Source organism: Coenobita brevimanus, chromosome 46 (assembly GCF_032717465.1).
Source record: "Coenobita brevimanus isolate Jiangsu-jjx chromosome 46, ASM3271746v2, whole genome shotgun sequence".
In the NCBI taxonomy this organism is placed as follows: Eukaryota; Metazoa; Arthropoda; class Malacostraca; order Decapoda; family Coenobitidae; genus Coenobita; species Coenobita brevimanus.
The window spans coordinates 50,239,848-50,260,850 of record NC_136999.1 but is presented as its reverse complement, the minus strand read 5'-3'; the positions used below and the strand labels follow the sequence as shown (position 1 = coordinate 50,260,850).

Below are 21,003 nucleotides of genomic sequence, written 5' to 3'. Positions count from 1 at the left end.
TATTCGTCTAATAGGATAGAGAAATTACAGTAGAAAATCATAATTTAATTGGCATTAACGGAGGCATGCGCCACCTGAGTGCTTTCTTGCTGCTTCAGAGTTCCATCCTCGCTGAGTTGTTTTGTTTGTCCGATGCTTTACGACCCGAGTGCTGTTTTCCTGACATTGATGCTGTGTGCTAGCTGTTTGACCATGCGTATCAGTCCCTGACCTATAGTAGCCTCTTGACCGTGTGATTTTCTGATCTTATCTTTCCAGTTTTTCTTTTCCCCTTTATGTTAATTGTTATTTCTGTCTATTTGAGATCCAACAGTGTATCCCTTCTAATTACCTGGCTGCAGTAAAAGCAAGCTGCACCCGGTCTGCAGCGCTGCAACATATAAATTAAAAGAAAGGAGAATCACAAAGGCACAAACCTTCTGGGGAAAACAAATTGCTTAGTCGCCAAAACGCATTTAAGATTATGCCTGAAACACAAATGCCATAATCTGCTGCCACTGAATCTTCAGCTCTCGGTGTATAGACAGGTAATACCAGCAGTATCACATTAATTAAGAATATTAGCTATGTTTATAGACAAAGTTTCACACTCCTCACATCAATAATGGACCTAGATTCTCGGAGAACCCTACTTCCGTAAGACCTTGGTAGTATCTCAAGACTACTAGGTCCTGCCTTACGAAGTTTGCTTATTGGATCTCTGTAACTAATGTTCTTTCTTACTTATTTCGCAGTTCCATTACGCTTATTTCTGATATATATATATATATATATATATATATATATATATATATATATATATATATATATATATATATACCTTCACTGAACTTCAGCATCTTTACCATGTTTTTCATCTTTCATTTTGTAACCCAGTCTCCACTGATTTCACTGCATTGTTTACCTGTCTTCACGATGCCTTCCATTCTATTTTCACCCTACCTGGCTTTCACTATACTTCACTAGCTTCAGTTTATATCCCTGTCTTCAGTGCAGTGTCTTACCGCTGTGTCTCACCTCGATTGTGTTCATAATGTCACTATTCCTCGAAAACACACGAGATAATGATAAAAATTACCCCAAAACTACACAAAAAATCTTACCATAAAGAACTATAAATGTTAAAGTGGCAGAACAGAGACAATAAGAGCTGTCAGCATGTTTTACCTTTGACGGAGTAGTGACTGCAAACATGATGAAAAATGTAAACAAACATTTATGAACACAACGAGTACACACTCTCTCTCTCTCTCTCTCTCTCTCTCTCTCTCTCTCTCTCTCACGACAATTTTTTTTTTTTTATGCGAGGAAGAAGGAACCAAAGGCCATGAGCCCGCAATAAGAGTTCCCTTCAAGAGAAAAACAAAATACAAGAGAGAGCCAAATTCAAGACCCATTCATTTCGAGATGCCTGGACACACTGCGTTTGAAAGACTGGAGATCATAGGCAGCAGGAAATACAGACAGAGGGAGGCAGTTCCAGAGTTGACCCGTTGCATAAGTGAAGCACTGGGAGTAACGGTTAACTCTTGCATTAGAGAGTTGGACAGAAAAGGGATGAGAGTTTGCTGCTAGACGGGTGCTACGCGCCCGTCGTAGAGGTGGAGGAATGCATGCAGACAGTTCAGAGAAGCAGTGACCATTAAAGTAGCGATAGAAAAGAGATAAAGATGCACAGTGCGGCGAAGCGACAGAGGTTGAAGGGAGTCAGTAAGAGGAGGAGAGTAAATGAGACGAAAAGCCTTTGACTCCACCCTATTGAGAAGAGCTGTGTGTGGGGAGCCTCCCCACACATGAGAGTTGTACTCCACACAGGGGCGGATAAAACCCCTGTATAGAGTCAACAATTGTGCAGGGGTAAAGAAAGAACGGAGTCGGCTTAGCACACCCAATCTCTTGGAAGCAGATTTTACAAGAGATGTAATATGATCTTTCCAAGATAAGTCCCGAGTAAATGAAACCCCAAGCATGTTCAAGGATGATGCAGGATTAAGCTGAATATTATTAAACATTAGTGGGTATACCTGTGGAAGATTTTGACGGGTTGATAGGTGTAAGAACTGAGTCTTAGATGCATTAAAAACAACAAGATTATTTTTACCTCAGTCAGAGATACGAGCCAAGTCAGACATTAGGTGTGCCATAGCCTCATCCCTTGTTTGTTGAAGTAACTGCTGAGATGGGCGTTGCGGGAACCGAATGGAAAGGTGAAGGGTGGAGTCATCAGCATATGAATGGATAGGGTTAGATGTACGGCTTAGAAGGTCATTGATGAATAAAAGGAAGAGAGTTGGTGATAGGATAGAGCCCTGAGGAACACCACTGTTGATAGATCTAGGAGAAGAACGATGGCTGTCTACAACAGCGGCTATAGAACGACCAGAAAGGAAGCTAGCGATGAAGGCACAGATAGAAGGATAGAAACCGTAAGAGGGCAGTTTGGAAATTAAAGATTTATGCCAGACTCGATCGAAAGCCTTTGAGATGTCAAGTGCAATGGCAAAGCTTTCGCCAAAGTCCCGAAAGGAGGATGACCAGGAGTCTAAAAGGTAGGCGAGAAGATCGCCAGTGGAGCGTCCCTGACGGAACTCGTACTGACGATCAGAAAGAAGGTTGTGATAGGGAAGATGCCTTAAAATTTTTCTATTGAGAATTGACTCGAAAACTTTTGAAATACAGGACGTTAAAGCAATTGGACGATAGTTGTAGCTAAAAATTTCCCCCAGATGTTTTCATGGGGGATGGTGGGGTGGGGGATGGGGGCATTCTTCCCCCCATCACCCCACCAGCTACTTCAGACTTTAGTTTTTACATTTCATTTTTGGTACCTTCTGATTCTATTAACCTGCCTGCCTAGCGCAAGGGGGTTATGGGTCTGATTCTGTCTGTCTGTCTGTCTGTCTCTGTCTAATAAAAACATGATGGAGAAAGTATTGGATGGAACTGCATCAATTTTGGAATTATGACTGAGGGCCATCAAAGGAACATGTAATTAAATTTTGGACGAAGGTCATAGGTCATAGGTGAAGGTCACAGGTTATACGTTATGGCCAAGATCAGCCCAGTTCTGATCCAATTTAGACTAAAGCTGGTGGAAGGGTTAGGCGTCAGGATAAGATAAAGTGGTTAAAGGTAAAGGTCTTAGTGTAAGGTCACAGGTGTTGACTCGATCTAGGCCAGACTAGGTGGAAGGGTTTAAGGTCAGTCAAGAATGAAGTGAGTCTGCTTTGGAAACGGTAGATCAGAAGACAAGGTCACAAGCAAGGTCAACATAAACATTTCTGAATCGATGTAGACCAAACTTTGTGAAAGGGCTTAGTGTGAAGTGCATAGATTATCAAAACAATTACTCGTAGGTCAAGGTCAGAGGGCAGGGTCAAAGGTTTGGTCATCGATTGTTAGGTTGGGGCTGACTGCCTGTGAGCACTCCTTCTTGTTCTGCTTATGATAAATGCTTCGAAATGCAGGGGTTATAAATTAGCCTTGAGTAACTAAGCCCTTCCCTGAGTTGAACTAAACCTTCTGGAGGTGGTAGGGATATGTCAGACAATATTTCCTCTACACGAAGAGGTTAAAAAAGACATACATATCATGCGGTAATTGGTTATCTATTGCATCCATCTGCTGCCTGTCACCAAAACCCCTGGCAGTGACCTCGACAAAGCAATCTTCATGTGTTCATATACTTACTCATGTACGACACTCCCCACGACACCTTCCTCCATTACACAAAATTAGTCTCGCAACTTATCTCTCCACCTCGTTCTTAATCTCACTCTCCTTCCATCCACTTCGTTCTCATATACTCTCCTGGTCAACCTCACATCCTCCCATACCTCCCAAAACACATTCTCTCTCCATCTCACTCGCGGTCTCCTTCACCACTTCCTCCTTCTCCCATCCACCTTATTCTCATACACCCTCTTGGTCAATTTCTCATCCTCCTGTACCTACTCCTGCATCTTATCTCTCCCTCTTAGTCTCGGTCTCCCTCTCCTTCCCTCCACCTCACTCTCACATGCTCTCATAGTGACCTGCTCAAAGTGCCAAAAATACAAGTAACAATGCGTAAAATAAGTCGGTAGGGAACAGGTGTCTCGTAGCCTCTTAAGCCCATCAGAAACAATGATTCGTGGAAGCATGGTATTCTGTTTTGTTCTCTCAAATGTCTGCTGTTTACTTCCCGTGTGTGTGTGTGTGTGTGTGTGTGTGTGTGTGTGTGTGTGTGTGTGTGTGTGTGTGTGTGTGTGTGTGTGTGTGTGTGTGTTAGTTTTTGTTTGTTTATGTGGGTGTCTGTTTGTCTGTCCATCTGTTAGTTTGTCTTTCTGTTTGTCTGTCTCTCTGTTTGTCTGTCTGTCTTTGTTTGTCTTTTTGATTGTCTGTCTTTGTCTTTGTTTGTCTATCTGTTTTGTCCGTCTGTCTTTCTTTTTGTTTGTCTGTCTTTGTTTCCCTGTCTGTCTTTCTGTTTGCCTGTCTTTCTGTTTGTGTTTCTGTTTGTCTGTCTTTGTTTGTCTGTTTTTGTTTGTTTGTCTGTTTGTCTTTGTTTGTCTGTCTTCCTGTTTGTTTGTCTGTCTGTCTGTTTGTCTTTCTGTTTGTCTGTCTGTCTTTCCGTTTGTCTATCTGTCTGTGTCTGTCTGTCTGTATTTTCTATTTATCTGTCTTTTGTCTGTCTGTCTTCCTCTCCTCTATTGCTTAACATCTTTACTTCCCTTCTGCCGTGTTCATTTCCCGTAGGAGCTAAGGGTCTTGTGTGGCTGAGCAGGCATGAGAATTTTCCGTGTCTCAATCCGTCGGTTTGTTTTTGCCGTACGTGCCGCAATTATGGACCGATTTTGGTGATTGAGGTGACAAATCCTCCTCACCTGACCGCGTGACCTTGTATGAGTGACGGACAAGCTGAGATCAATCCCAAGGTCACAGCCAACAAAAAGGTCAAGGCCATAGAGGAAACGCCTAATTTACTGGAGTATGGACACAAAATTGGTATAATTGGACATGACAATTTTGATACAAGTCACTGGAAATTGGCAAGGTGCAGAAAATTACAAAATGTGCCTGTGTTGGTAATTCAGCAGGTGGTGGAGGTAAGCAGGAGGTAGGTAGGCAGGTAAGTAGGTAGGGAGGTGGACAAGTAGGTAGGCAGGTAAGCAGGCAGGGAGGAAGGTAGGCAGGTAGGAAGGCAGACAGGGAAGTAAGTTGGCAGGAAGGTTGGTAGAAAAGTCGCCAGGGTGGTAGGAAAGCGGGGAAAGAAACACGAAGAAGTGCAATTTAATCCACCATATGCTAAAGGGTTAATTTGCACCTTAACACCTGCCAATGAGAGGATTAAGAAAAAGTCTAACAGTGATTTCAAAACATGAGATCGGCGTTTTTTTTTTTTTTTTAATCGCTACGTACGGCAAGGATTACATGAGATTTCGTCTTGAGATCCTGGAATGAACTTAAAACTAATATTGGTGTTTAATAATTCCTTTCATTGTCTTTCTGTTAACTGCGGTCATTTCCTCCCGTCTGTCTGCTTTCCTGTCCGTCTGTCTCATTTTTTTTTTATCTCGTATGTATGTATGCTTGTCTTTCTCTGAGTCTGTTTGCATGTCTCTGTTTCTGTTTGCCTCTGTCTGTATGTCTGTCTCCCTCTACTGTCACTGTGTATTATTGTCTGCCTATGTCTATCTGTTTTTCTGTTCCTGCATCTGTGTATCTATCATTCTGTCTATCTCCCTTTCTCATTCTCGGTCTCTCACTCCCTCAATCTGTCTCTCTCTGAAAATATATAAAAGCCACCTTATTTATAACTCAATTTCCTCCGATTTAATTGTTTTGCCCCACCTCTCTCTCTCTCTCTCTCTCTCTCTCTGAAATCCGCACTTCTTTCGTACCCTTCTGCTCTATTTCTTATACGTCTGCGCGCGCACACACACACACACACACACACACACACACACACACACACCACCTCGCCCCCCCTTCCCCACACACGAATATAGTTATGAAAAAATGTTGAAAAACGTTCATGTCGACGTAACAAACTGAAGTACAGTCTCTAGCAAAAGTCGAGCCACCGGCTCGGCGAGCAGGTTGGTATATGTGGCACCGCCGCACCCCCAGTTTCACCCACCGCTCTCTCGTTCCCATTCATTCGTCTGCCCTCCACCCTCCCCACATCCAAGGGCCTATTCGCATTGTCTCAACCACTCTTCCATCATCCATTTGTCATGGGAAATTATGGTTTTGTTATGATAACGAAAAAACTCATTACACAGTAATTTACTCCATAGTATAGTTATTTATACACCACGATCTGAACGCAAGGTAATATAAAATAGTAATATATTCGTATGAAACTGAGGTCTGTAATGATACAATTTATCGTTTGGAAGGTTGTATCCACTCAGTGTGTAACATTAAACAGTTGGAAGCTATAAGTAGATATTTGTAGTGGTCGGTGGTGTGTGTGGGGGGGGGCGGGGGGGGGCAGCTGGCCGTCACACGTTGTGGTGGGGGCATGGGGAGAGGGAGATGGGCCCGGGGTCGATGGCTCTTCCCGGGGTGGATAGTGTGTGTGTGTGTGTGTGTGTGTGTGTGTGTGTGTGTGTGTGTGTGTGTTTTCCACCAATGCTTATAAACACATCTTTATCATCACCATGAAGTGTGCATTAGAATATTGTCCACTGCGCCATATAATAGTGATAATTAGGGTATAGTGTAACAATATGGCAAATAAGCATTTAATGATCAGTGCACAGTAAGACCCTATTTTCTAAATGTTATTCAGTCAGATATGCAGTGCAATAGCGGATTATAATACATTAGTTTGAACGTAGCCTTTAACTCTGCAGGGTAAGTCAGGCTAAAACACCAGACCTCTAGTAAAACATTCACTGTTGTCACTATACCACATGTTATTGTAAGGCAACTGGAAAAGGGCGATAGCAAAGGTGGTGGGTGGTCCTACTCGGTGTTGACAGGGTTACCTTATCACTCCCCCAGTTACCCACAACATTCCAGTATCATATAAATCCAATGTCTGACTCCACTGTTTCATATTGTTTTAAAGTGTGTTCTTAAATATACCGGTAGTCAGTTAGTCTTCCTCATTAAATATTTCCGTAACCAAAACAGTTTGTCCATTCTAACATCCTTCCCTCTCTGAGGCAGTTGACGTTTCGGCTGACGATAATGGAAAAAACCATGGCCACACAGAGATAGAGAAAAGTAGTAACGGACATGGGACACAAGTTGAAGAGCAAATAATCATAAGGTTAACCTGACTGTTACGTCTATTACGTTGCTCTAAGTAACACTGACCAGTGTGAACTGTAACTCGTCAAACCTTTGTTGAAAACGTTCTCGCTGAAAACGAATAAACTGAATTATCTGTTGTATGGCACGATAATGTTGATTAGCGTAACCTGCAATCGATGCAAGTTTGTTTGGTTACTATGCAGATCATTCATTCGGCCAATTTAGTTATTGGTTACCTTTTTCGAAATATGTCGTGTTATAAAAGTGTGAATCGCAAATTGCAGTTATAACTATATAAGGCAAGGCTATATTCCTGATACTGTTATCAGGTGGTGGCGGGTCTCTTGCTGGAGTGAGTTGCGATAAGTGGCTGAGGCAAGGGATGGAGGGGGTTAGTTGTATGCAGTGCCGGATTAACCATGCTGTGGCTTGGTTGGCAATGCAGACTGCTGGCCTGCAACATATAGATCTCTTTTTTCCCTTATTTCCAGTGAAATGTTGGCATGGCCTATAATGGCCTTTTTTGATGGCCTGATGGGTGATGGCACTTATTTGGACAAAGCGTATATTTATTCCGTTCTGGAAGTCTGGATGGCCTGTGACTGGCCATTGCCTGGTAGGCAGTTGCCCAGTTTGCCTATACCTGGTAATCCCGCCCTGGTTGTATGGTCTGCGCGGTGTCAGCACACCACGCGACTCACTCTACTGTTGGCTGTCCCGTGTATGAAACTGACCTTGATACTTATAATACTGTCAGCAGCAATGAATGGCGTCTAAATATTGACTGACCTTTGGTAATGCCAGCTACCATGTCATGGCCTCGGCTTGATCAGCTTAGTTTGTTTAACCACCAGACAAGGTGTCACTCAGTCCCTGTTGCCCAACGTTATCCGATATCATGTATTAAGACATCAATAACCAACACAATACTGATCCTGTGTTTTACTTATCAGCAACACTTTGCTATTATCACACATGGGGTATTAGTAGTAACTAATGGTAATGACCTATACTAGAGTTTGTAAATTAACAGTGATTACGTCGTGTATGGGAAGGAGCACACCACTGACCACTACAAACATAAAGCTTCCGACTGTTTAATGTTGTGCACTGACTGGATACAACCGTCCAAATGATAAATTGTATGATTACAGACCTCACTGTCATACGAATATATTACTATTTTATATTACCCTACGTTCAGATCGTGGTGTATAAATAACTATACTATGGAGTAAAATACTGTGTAATGTGCTTTTATTCGTTATCATAACAAAACCATAATTTCCCATGACAAATGGATGATGGAAGAGTGGTTGAGACAATACAAGTAGGCCCTTGGATGTGGGGAGGGTGGAGGGTAGACGAATGAATGGGAACGAGGGTGGGGAGGGGGGAGCGGCTAAACTTGGGGGTGCGGCAGTGCCTCATATACCAACTTGCTCGTCAAGCCGGTTGTTTGATTTTTGCTGGAGACTGTACATCTCCCTCTTGTGACGCAGTGTTCATAGCGCTATTGGTCATGATGCTTCCAGATGATGAGTGCGGTGCTCGACACAACGGATACCTATTGCTCCTATGGCTGAACTTCTGACCCTACCCTGTGCCCTTGACCTTTGACTGCTTGTTCTTAATACTCCAGTTACTTCGTCTTCCCATGGCCCTTAACCCAACCAACAAGCTTAGTACAAACAGGATCAACACTGTTTACATTTACCTAACCCTATGACCTTGACTTTTGGCCCTTTGTTCTGGAATTAGAATGATTTAATTATCGACTAATCTTACATCACCTCACAGACTTTGACACTGACTGAATATAAACTATTCGAGTTACAGGACCGAACTTTTGATCTTGCCCTGTGACCTTTACTTTGGGTCGATTGATTTCAAAATAAATCATTTCACCATTTCTTGACCCCAAACCCTTCTACAAAGTTTGGTCTAAATCGGAACAAGCCTTTTTGAGACGACTCTGCCCTTGACCTATGATGTATGATCTTGTGCTGCAAAAAATTAGTAATCTAATTTTTGATGGTCCTCAATTCCAAATCTGGTGCAGTTTCATCCAACAGTTTTCCATAATCTTGCCAAAGACAGACAGAGACAACAAAAGCAAAGCCAGACCAAACACATAAACCGCCCATGCTTTGGCGCGCGAGAGTTCCTGAGTTGTTGCATTTATTTTTTTAATGATAACATGGTTTCAGAGCTAACCACTCATGTTATATCGATTGCTTAATTTCAGAAGATACCATTCTTAAATATAAATGTGGCTCATACAGTAAGTACACCAGAAAGCACTAATTTCTCCCCCCTAGTAGCCGCAGTCGCGGCCAGTGGGCGACCAGGCGATCAAACACCCAAAGACTGGTAAAGCAACTGGCCCAGATAAAATTAGCAATGAAATGATTAAAAGATCTGGGAAAAGTATGAAGAGTTCAATAATAAGAATGTTGATGAAAATTTACGACAGAGAAATAATACCAAATGAATGGCACAAGGCATACATAAAAAATATATATAAGGAAAAAGGTAACAAAAAAGATTTAAACAATTATAGAGGACTGATACTGAACTCACACCTAATGAAAATGATGGAGAAAATAATAGAAACGAAGGAGACAGAAAAGCTGGAGAATACGAGTGATTACCAGTGCGGGGCAAGGAAAGGGAAATCAGTGAGGGAACACCATTTTTTTATAAGAAATATTATTGAAGAAGCAGAGCAGAGAAAGAAAAATAACAGAAGTATATTTTGATGTATCAAAGTGCTTTGACAAAATGATATTAAAGGAAGTAATGAAGGAGTTATGGCTAAAGGGAATAAAGGGTAAAAACTGGAGAATGATATATGAAATTAATATGAAAAATGAACTGATACCTATGACAGAAATAGGGGAATGTAAAGGAGTGTATGTACAGGAGATGATAAGACAGGGATCAGTGCTAGGGGCCAAAATAAGTTCAATAACTATGGATTAACAAAGCAGAATGATGAGGGAAAATGAAAGTAATTGGAAGATAGGAAATGTAAGGATAACCCATTAATATTTCAAGATGATATCATGGCAATAGAGGAAAATTACAAAATACAGGATACAATAAATACAACTGAAGTATTTCTAAAATTAAAAAGACTAAAACTTAATGAACATAAAACTAAGCAATCAGCATTAATTGGGAAGGGAAAAACAGTAAAAATAAATGGTAAAGAAATTATAAGAACACAGTCATAAGTACCTGGGAAAAATTATACAAGAAAAAGGGAAACAGAATACTGAAGCTGAAAATATGGTAAATAAAGCAAGGGTAGCGGCAAATGAATGTATTAACATCATAAATAGAAAAAAAAAACTGAAAAAAAAGAAGAATTAAAATTGGGCTAAAATTATTTAATACCTGTATTACCGACAAGGTTGTTTGGAGGGGAAAGTGGGAAAACATTAAGAGAAAAAGAAAAGAAAGCTCTAAATAATGTTCAAACTCAGTACTTAACAAAATTAATCAAAGTACCAAGGACAACACCGAAATGTGCTTTATTAAATGAAAAAAGGAAGTAAAAATAGTACACACAATTAACCATAGAAAACTTGAATATTACATTGAACTCAAGAATAGGGAAGAAGACGCTGTTGAAGTAAAGATGAGAAAACATTGTGAAGATTTTGAAAGACAGTATGTGAGAGAAATAAAAGACATTAAAGAAAAGTACAGCATACCTGAAGACTTAGAAACATTAGAAGAGAGAGTGGCAAAAAGGGTAATAAAAGAAAAAATAATGACAAAAAATAAAGAAGAAATTTGTGAAGACATGAGAAAAGGGAGTAAGACAAAGGAATCAGTAGTACAAGAAACAGTCCTACAGAGATACCTAGAGGAAAAAGAGTTTGAAAGCGCAAAAATAATATTTTTGATTCGAACCAAAATGCTAGAAGTGAAAGAAAATTATAAGAAAAAGTATGAGCCTAACCTTATACTGTATGTGACGTGTCAAGAAGAGAATGAAAATCAGCATCATGTATTCACATGTGAAGCATACGAAGATTTAACAAGAGAAATTAAAGGAAGAGAATCAATAACAGAAATACTAAAACAAAATGAATTACAGGTTGTACCAAACACAGTGGCCAGAATAATGAAACGAAGAGAAGTAATTATGAATATAAGGAGCAACATAGAAATGAACAATAGAGACTGAGAAAAAAGAAAAATAAATAAATATATAAAGTCATCTTGTTTAAAGACAAGAAAACCCGGTTGGGAGTAGGCGCCAACAACAACAACAACAACAACAACAACCCAACACCCACCACCCCTACCCCAACCCAAGTGTAAAAGTTGTTGGATAGATTAGGAGCAGCCAAAGCTGGTGATGTTACGTTGTGTTATGAGTGTTTTCATAGACAATCAGAACCAGTAGGGATAAGTATATAAAGGCATTTAATGTGTATAATTGTGCTGTTATCCACAACATGTGAGGAAGGCAGAAACTGAAAGACAACCTACGTTGTATTATGTGGTATTGTCTTTATACTTACGGCCTCTATTATAATGTTACAAGCATAGTAAAGTGAACAGCATCTGTTGAAAGATATGATGTCTTTTCTCATACAGTCTCACTCCCACCATCACCATCCTTCTCTCTGGGTTCCTGTCTCCACCAAACACCTCTCCTATCCTCTCGTCCACCACTCCCACCCATTGTTAACCAACGTAAACAAAGATAGTGATGAAATGTTCCGTCAGGTATTGATCACATCAATATTATCATACACCTCTGTATTAAGCACCAACAAATCAATAACATACAATATTTCGGTATACCTGTCAACCATTTCATCCTGTTGTAAGCTGTTCCGTGACATATCCACTGCAAGTTGGGCCTTGTGTTACAAGGTCTTAGGGTTGTTTTTCGTTAACACAGGTTATGTGTGGTTTTGGACATCCATTAATTCATATTAACGTGGCAATTGAAGCCTTACGTTATAAACACATAAGGTTTATGTTCCTGTCATTTTTAGATGAACGAAATCCATCACGGATCAGTTCTGACGAACCACAGACCCTCTGCTTTAATTAAAATATTCCGAGCTGTCACAATAGTGACACAATGCCTTTATGTACAGTATACGATTGACGCACGTTCAGTCGTATACATAATGACATTGTGTCACTTGTGCGACAAGAGGTCGGAACATTTTCGTTACAGCAGAGAGTTTGTGGTTCGTCAGAGCTGATCCCTGATTGGTTTGGTTAATGCAGTACTGACAGGAACACAAACCTTACGTGTTTATAACGTAAGGCTTTAATTGCTACGTTAAGATGAATTAATGGACATCCAAAACCACACATAACCTGTGTTAACGAAAAACAACCCTAAGGCCTTTAAAACAAGGCCCAACTTGCAGTGTGTATGTCAAGTAACAGCTTACAACAGGATGAAATGGTTGGCAGGTATACAGATATATTGTATGTTATTAAATTGTTGGTGCTTAATACAGAGGTGTATGATAATATTGATACGAGTATGATCAATACCTGACGGATCATTTCATCACTACCTTTATTTACGTTGGTTAACAATGGGTGGGAGTGGCGGACGAGAGGATAGGAGAGGTGTTTGGTGGAGACAGGAACCCAGAGAGAAGGATGGTGATGGCGGGAGTGAGACAGTATGAGAAAAGACATCATATCTTTCAACAGATGCTATTCACTTTACTATACTTGTAACATTATAATAGAGGCCGTAAGTATAAAGACAATACCACCTAATACAACGTAGGTTGACTTTCAGTTTCTGCCTTCCTCACATGTTGTGGATAAAAGCACAGTTATACACATTAAATGCCTTTATATACTTACCCCTACTGGTTCTGATTGTCTATAAAAACACTCATAACACAACGTAACATCACCAGCTTTGGCTGCTCCACATCTATCCAACAACGTTTACACTTGGGTTGGGGTAGGGTGGTGGGTGTGGGCTGTTCGATCGCCTGGTCGCCCACTGGCCGCGACTGTGGCTGCTAAGGGGGAGAAGTTAGTGCTTTCGTGTGTACATACTTCTACAGATTGAAAATAAGCATTTGTTAAGCTGTATCATTTTAACTTTATAAGTAAACTTTTAGATAAAGCTATTCCTCTTTTTTATGTTAATATATTATTCTGGTTTTATAGACATCAGTTTCCATCTAGCAGGCGTGACAACTGAATGTCTCAGTTTTGGATGACTGGTAATGATGTCAGGCAAGGGGAAGTTTGATTTCCTGTATTTGAAAAACATAGATTGAAAAGCTAATTGAGTGTTTAGTCAGCGGCAGAAGGGGATGAAATTATGAATTCAGATTATGAAATTTGGTTGGCTTTGTTCATATGATTGGAATATGACTTCTTCTGCAAATGGACTCCAATTTTAGGCAGATACAGTAGAAAACGATGCCATGGCTGGTGATTTGGTGTTATGTTCAGCACAAATAAATGTGCTTGCTGTCTTTTCAAGCACAATTATAAAAATTCTTTTCTAAGAATAGTCATTAAGTGAAGGGTACTAAAAGCTGGTAAATTTAAATACCTGGGATAAACACTAAACACTAATTCAAGTAGTGACAAAGATATTGTCATGTGTAGGAACAGAATTTATTAAGAATTTAACTATTTAAAACATTTTTGGTGTCAATTTCAATATTATGTAGAGGTTATTAACAAGTTATTGTCCGGCTTTCTGGAAGCCGAACTATGGGTTTAAATAACAGTGACTTACCATTAAAGCAATTATTTTCTACTATCAAAAAGTAAGTAAATTTCCGAACTTAAAATACAGGGAGAGTAATTATAAAGCATGTCTTCTTTTGTTAAGCTGGAATTACGAATTTTACAATTTTTTATTCCAAATTTGGTTGAGGATAAGATTTGCCCAAAAGATATTGCGTTGGCCCAGCATCTGTTTAGACTGAATATTACTCTGAAGAATATTCATTTTCTTTAAAAGGTCAGAGCAAGTTCTTTTAACGTGTCTAGTGTATACAATATACAGTATATCACAGATATTGATGTACTGTACACGTAGATGTTATAAAATCAATAACTTTTGGTTCAAAATCAGGGGCATACAATGGGCTAGGGATGTGTCTTAATATGATTTTTGTAATTATGGTATTCGTACAGACATGCAGAGAAAGTAAAATGTTACCAATATAGCTTTATCCATGAGATTAACTACGAGTATTGTCTGTCTGTCTCTCTGCTTTATCTATCCATCTGTCTGTCTGTCTCTTTGTCTGTCTGTCTGCCTCTGTCTATCTGCCTATCAATCAATCAGTCAATCAACCTACCTGTCAATGTCCGTCCGTCCGTCCGCATCTGTCTATCTGCCCATCTATCTACTAAACTATCCTTATCTTTATCTATCAATTTACCTACCCATCAATCTACTTATGTCAATGTCCGCTTGTCCTTCCTTCCCCCCCCCTTTCTCTCTCTCTCTACCCTGTCTTTTCTGTCTGTCTGTCTGTTGTCTGTCTGTCTGTCTCTCTGTCTGCCTCTCTTCTATCTTTTCTGTGTGTGTGTGTGTGTGTGTGTGTGTGTGTGTGTGTGTGTGTGTGTGTGTGTGTGTGTGTGTGTGTGTGTGTGTCTGTCTGTCTGTCTGTCTGTCTGTCTGTCTGTCTGTGTGTCTGTCTGTCTGTCTGTCTGTCTGTCTGTCTCCGTCTGTCTCTGTCTGTTTGTCTGTCTCTGTCTGTCTGTCTGTCTCTCTCTCTCTCTCTCTCTCTCTCTCTCTCCTAATAAGTTCACTTTTTTTTATTTTGATTTCCTCCAACCTTAATTGCTTTTTACCAATATCTTTCATTTCCTCTCCATCCCTCACGTCACCCCCTCCCTTGCTCTCTCTCTCTGTCAATCTTTCTATCTATCTATCTATCTGTCTATCTATCTGTCTGTCTGTTTGTCTATCTCTATCTATCTATCTATTTATATCTTTTATCATTTAAGTTTAGCCTATTTTTGGCTTGATTTTTTTACACAATTTCTCTCGTCTCACCCTATCATTCTTTCTCTCCCTCTCTCTCTCTCTCTCTCTCTCTCTCTCTGGCTTTGTGGGTCTATTCATCTTGTCCTCTCATTTTTTTATATATATTACCTTTTTAATTCCTTATACGGGTTGGAGAGGGACCCCTTCATTTGGTGGCACTGATAATATGGGAGCTGCCTCAATGCCCGGCTATACACACGTCCCTCAGATCCCCCCGTACCCTGGACAGACTGCAGGTGAAGGGGAGGGACTTTTTCATGCAGCCCGCCGGGTTTACTTTAGGCTACTACTACCATTCCTACTTCTACTACTACTCCTACCACTACTAGTACTACTACTACTACTACAATTTTTATTACTACTTTTGCTGTTACTGATACGTCCTACTACTACTACTACTACTACTACTACTTCTACAATTTCTACTACTACTACTTCTACAATTACTACTACTGCAACTTCTATTACTACTACTGCTACTTCTACTCCTGCTGATACTTCAACTTTTACTGCCGCCGCCCCTAAACTACTACTACTACTACTACTAATGCTGCTGCTACTACTACTACTACTATTGCTACTATTTTCTTCTTACTCTTCTAACACGTTAATCCTTCTATCTGCCGACCATTTCTTTCCTAGGTCCTTTCTCGCCTACAACAGCCTCTTCCATACCGCTGATCGCCCGTAATATGGTCGACACTCTGTTGGCTGCTAAAAGGTAACACAGCGCGGGATGCGGGACTAAACACAGCCAAAGAAGGTATTAGCGGTTATAGCATAGACGTATCTTAATACAGCACTGGTCACGTGACTAATGACAGGCTTACTGGTATGGTGTGATGTGTGGTGTTGGGTGATGGTGTGGTGTTGGATGATGGTGTGGTATGGTGTGATGGTGTGGTGTTGGATGATGGTGTGGTATGGTGTGATGATGTGGTGTTGGATGATGGTGTGGTATGGTGTGATGATGTGGTGTTGGATGATGGTGTGGTATGGTGTGATGGTGTGGTGTTGGATGATGGTGTGGTGTAGTGTGATGGTGTGGTGTTGGATGATGGTGTGGTGTTGGATGATGGTGTGGTGTGGTGTGATGGTGTGGTGTTGGATGATGGTGTGGTATGGTGTGATGATGTGGTGTTGGATGATGGTGTGGTATGGTGTGATGATGTGGTGTTGGATGATGGTGTGGTATGGTGTGATGATGTGGTGTTGGATGATGGTGTGGTATGGTGTGATGGTGTGGTGTTGGATGATGGTGTGGTGTGGTGTGATGGTGTGGTGTTGGATGATGGTGTGGTGTTGGATGATGGTGTGGTGTGGTGTGGGGTGATGGTGTGGTGTGATGGTGATGGTGTGGGGTGATGGTGATGGTGTGAGGTAATGGTGTGGTGTTGGATGATGGTGTGGTATGGTGTGATGGTGTGGAGTTGGATGATGGTGTGGGGTGATTGTGGGGGTGATGGTGTAGATTAGATATTGGTGTATTTTACTTCCATACGTCATATTAAATACAGCACAGCGTATTTTAACTCTGTCACTATTTCGTGTATTTCAGGCCGGTGTGAGGTGGTAAAGACAGGCTTGGGGGCCATTTGAGGCGACTCTGGGGTGGGTGTTTTCTTTAACCTGTTTTTCTCTGAAGGCTTTGTATCTCATATTTCACTGATTGCCATTACGTTTTCTTATGTTTACTAATTAGCCGTGTTACAGGTGAGCATGAATACTGTGTGTGTGTGTGTTTATATCTACCGATGTTAGTATTACATTTATCTGCGTTTCTTCCAGTGCTGACAAGTATTTACCATATTTCATTTCATTTTCCCCCTCCCCTCTCTGCTTTGGTGCTTCAGAATTTAGTGGATTTTGTGTTTCTGGATAATACTTCTTTACATATCATTTCCCTCTTCATTACTTTCACAGTCAGTCAGTCATTCTGTCTGTCTGTCTGTCTGTCTGTCTCTCTCTCTCTCTCTCTCTCTCTCTCTCTCTCTCTCTCCAATTTGATGGATGAATGTATCGCGTCCTTCTGAATGTTTTTGGATATTGCCTACTAATTATCTCTTAACTGCTTTTCATTTTAGTCTCTCTCTCTCTCTCTCTCTCTCTCTCTCTCTCTCTCTCTCTCTCACCTTCAGCATGTACACCTCTCCCAGCGTGGGGTGCACAGAGAAGGCAGGCTGGGTAGCGTTATCCACTCCATCTCCAGACAGCTCGTACCTCACCTCTCCACACTCTCCACCGTCGTCGTCATCAGCGTGGACCTGAAGAGTGCAAGTGGAGGAGTAAGTGGAGGAGTAAGTGGAGGAATAAGTGGAGGAATAAGTGAAGGAGTAAGTGGAGAAGTAAGTGGAGGATAAGTGGAGGAGTAAGTGGATGAATAAGAGGAGGAATAAGTGGAGAAGTAAGTGGAGGATAAGTGGAGGATAAGTGGAGGAGTAAGTGGATGAATAAGAGGAGGAATAAGTGGAGGAATTAGTGGAGGAGTAAGTGGAGGAATAAGTGGAGGAATAAGTGGAGGAGTAAGTGGAGGGATAATTGGAGGGATAAGTGGAGGAGTGGGTGGAGGAATAAGTGGAGGAGTAAGTGAAGGAATAAGTGGAGGAATAAATGGAGGAATAAGTGGAGGAGTAGGTGGAGGAGTAAGTGGAGGAATAAGTGGATGAGTAAGTGGAGGAGTAAGTGGAGGAATAAATGGAGGAATAAGTGGGGGATAAGTGGAGGAGCAAGTGGAGGAGTAAGTGACGGAGTAAGTGGAGGAGTAAAGTGGAGAAGTAAGTGGAGGAGTAAGTGGAGGAGTAATGAACAAGTGAACATAAGGTAAATAATGAATAACTGAATGGGAAAACCAGTGGATCATGTATGAGTAAATTAATTATTATATGGATAAGGAAGCAGATGAATAAGGTAACAGTGATATGGGAAGTGGAGCAGAAGTTAGGGTGTGGGTGAATGTGGAAGGTAGGAGGGTGGGGAACTGAATGAGTAAATGAATGACTACATGAATGTGTTAATGAATGAGGAAGCAGGGGACAAGTAAATGAGGAGATGGTAAATGAATAAACTAATGTGGAAATAAGGCATGGGTAAGTGAATGGGGGAGTGAATGAGTCAGTGAATGAGGTGAAGTGGAGCTGGAAGTGGAAGGTGGCTGGGCGTGGAACTAAATGAACATGTGGATGAGTAAATGGATCAATAAGTGGATGGATGAATGGATGATAAAACGGTTCGTAATTCTCGCATTCCCATTTTCGTCATGAGTGTGGACCTGTTGGAGAGAAAAAGAATGAGGAAAGAGACAGTAAATGGGTGAATAAATGGGTGAGTAAAAGGGTGAGTAAATGGGTTAGTAATTGGGTGAGTAATTGGGTGGGTAAATGGGTGAGTTAATGGGTGAGTAAATGGGTGAGTAAATGGGTGGGTAAATGGGTGGGTAAATATGTAGGTAAATGGATTAGTAGATGGGTGAGTAATTGGATGAGTAAATGGGTGGGTAAATGGGTGGGTAAATAGGTAGGTAAATGGGTGAGTAATTGGTTAAGTAAACGGGTGAGTAAATGGATGGGTAAATGGGTGAGTAAATGGGTGAGAAACGGGTGAGTAAATGGGTAAGTAAATGATTAAGTAAATGGGTGAGTAAATGGATGAGTAAATGGATGAATAAATGTGTGAGTAAATGTGAGTAAATGGGTTAGTATACGGGTGAGTATACGGGTGAATAAATGGGTGAGTAAACTGGTTAGTCAATGGGAGAGTAAATGGGTGAGTAAATGGGTGAATAAATGGATGTGTAAATGGGTAAGTAAATGTGTGAGCGAATGAGTGAGCAAATGGGTGAGTAAATGAGTGTGTAACTGGGTGAGCAACTGGGTGAGTAAATGGGTGAATAAATGGGTGAGTAAATGGGTGAGTAAATGGGTAAGTAAATGGGTAAGTAAATGGGTGAGCAAATGGGTGAGCAAATGGGCGAGTAAATGGGTGAGTAAATGAGTGGGTAACTAGGTGAGTAAATGGGTGAGTAAATGGGTTAGTAATTGGGTTAGTGAATGGGTAGGAAAATGGGTGAGTAAATGGATGATGAAAGAGTGAGTAAAGGGTTAATAAATGGGTGAGCTAATGGGTTAGTAAATGGGTTAGTAATTGGGTGAGACAATTGATGAGTAAATGGGTGAGTAAATAGGTGAGTAAATGGGTTTAGTAAATGGATGAATAAGTGAATGAGGAAAGACGTAATGAGTGAGAAATGGATGATAGATGAATAACAAATGGATAAGGAAACAGTAAATGGTTGAGTAAATGGATGAAAAATGGGTAATAAGTGAATGACAAATGGTAATGAATAACGTACCATCTGTTTCGTGAATGAGCAAAAAAAGAGGATGATTGGGTGAAGAAAACGGGTGAATAAATGAATTAGTGGATGAAATGGCAGTAGATATGAAAAGCAGATAAATAATTAGGGTGTGGGTGTGTGTGGAAGGTGGTAGGGTGAATAACAGGACGAATAAATGAGTGAATAAACGAATAACAAAATGGATAAAGGGAAACAGCAGGTAAGGGAAAGGAAAATGAATAATTGTGGGAAATAAATAAATAAGGAGGAATACGCACGAGTGAATGAAGAAACAACTGATATTATCAAAAAGAGAAAGACAAAATTATTCATCTCTAAAGGGGAAGGAATTCATTAAGACCCGTATTTCCGTAGGTGAAGGAAGCGCCCTAACACATTTCCCTTAGCGATTCAGTTTTGGATACTACTGGTTAATATCCTTTTGCACATTATTTATGCAGGATATGGCGACGTTGGTAGGATTTATATAACACGGGAAAGAGTGACAAGGTAATAAGCAAAATGAATCGGTTAGGAAGAGGTATAAGGGATAGAAGGCTTTATCGACCCATACATCTTCCATAGGTAAAATAAAATCAATTTGAGACAATAACATGAAATAAGAAACACGTCCTTGAGTTTAATCTTAACATGTTTTTTCTTACTCATAATTCCTTTTAGTGGAGAAGGGATGAACGGGGTTATCTGAGGCCTGATAACACTTCCATAGGCATTCAGATAAGTAGATAACAGTTCCCTTACCCTTTTTTGTGATATGGTTTTACATAATACTAATGATACTATTAATAATGCTGATACTAAAAATACTATTACTAATACTACAACTAATATTACTACTACAACTACTACTACTACTACTACTACTAATAATAATAATAATAATAATTTTAATAATATTAATAACAACAACAATAATAATAATAATAATAATAATAATAATAATAATAATAATAACACTAATAAGTCTTAGGGATCGAGATCTGAGTAAGGCGTTTCATTTAAGCAATTTAAGGTTAACTCTTATTAGAGAGAGAGAGAGAGAGAGAGAGAGAGAGAGAGAGAGAGAGAGAGAGAGAGAGAGAGCTGTGTACAAATTAAGGCATCTCGAAGGGAAAACACTTGTGTATGTTTTGAGAAAGGGATGAAAAAACTCAACATGTTCTTGTGATATATTGCTGTGTGTGTGTGTGTGTGTGTGTGTGTGTGTGTGTGTGTGTGTGTGTGTGTGTGTGTGTGTGTGTGTGTGTACTCGCTCTCCTAACCATTCCAACATTTCAGAGATTTCCAAACTTGTGTGACAGATATCAAAGCACAAAAAGGCTGTGTTGTTTTATCAGGAAGTAGGGAGGGAGTGCAGGAGTGAGGGAGAGGGAAG

General features: G+C 40.4%; 1 protein-coding gene across 1 annotated transcript in view; it reads right to left on the bottom strand.

Moving 5' to 3' along the window:
- Positions 1-21,003, bottom strand: part of LOC145398722 (putative neural-cadherin 2) — a 428,971-nt gene that overhangs the window by 223,536 nt on the left and 184,432 nt on the right. Inside the window, exon 6 of the mRNA XM_080271522.1 lies at positions 17,407-17,538. Coding sequence (XP_080127648.1) covers positions 17,407-17,538 — 132 coding nt within the window. The remainder of the gene's footprint in view (positions 1-17,406; positions 17,539-21,003) is intronic.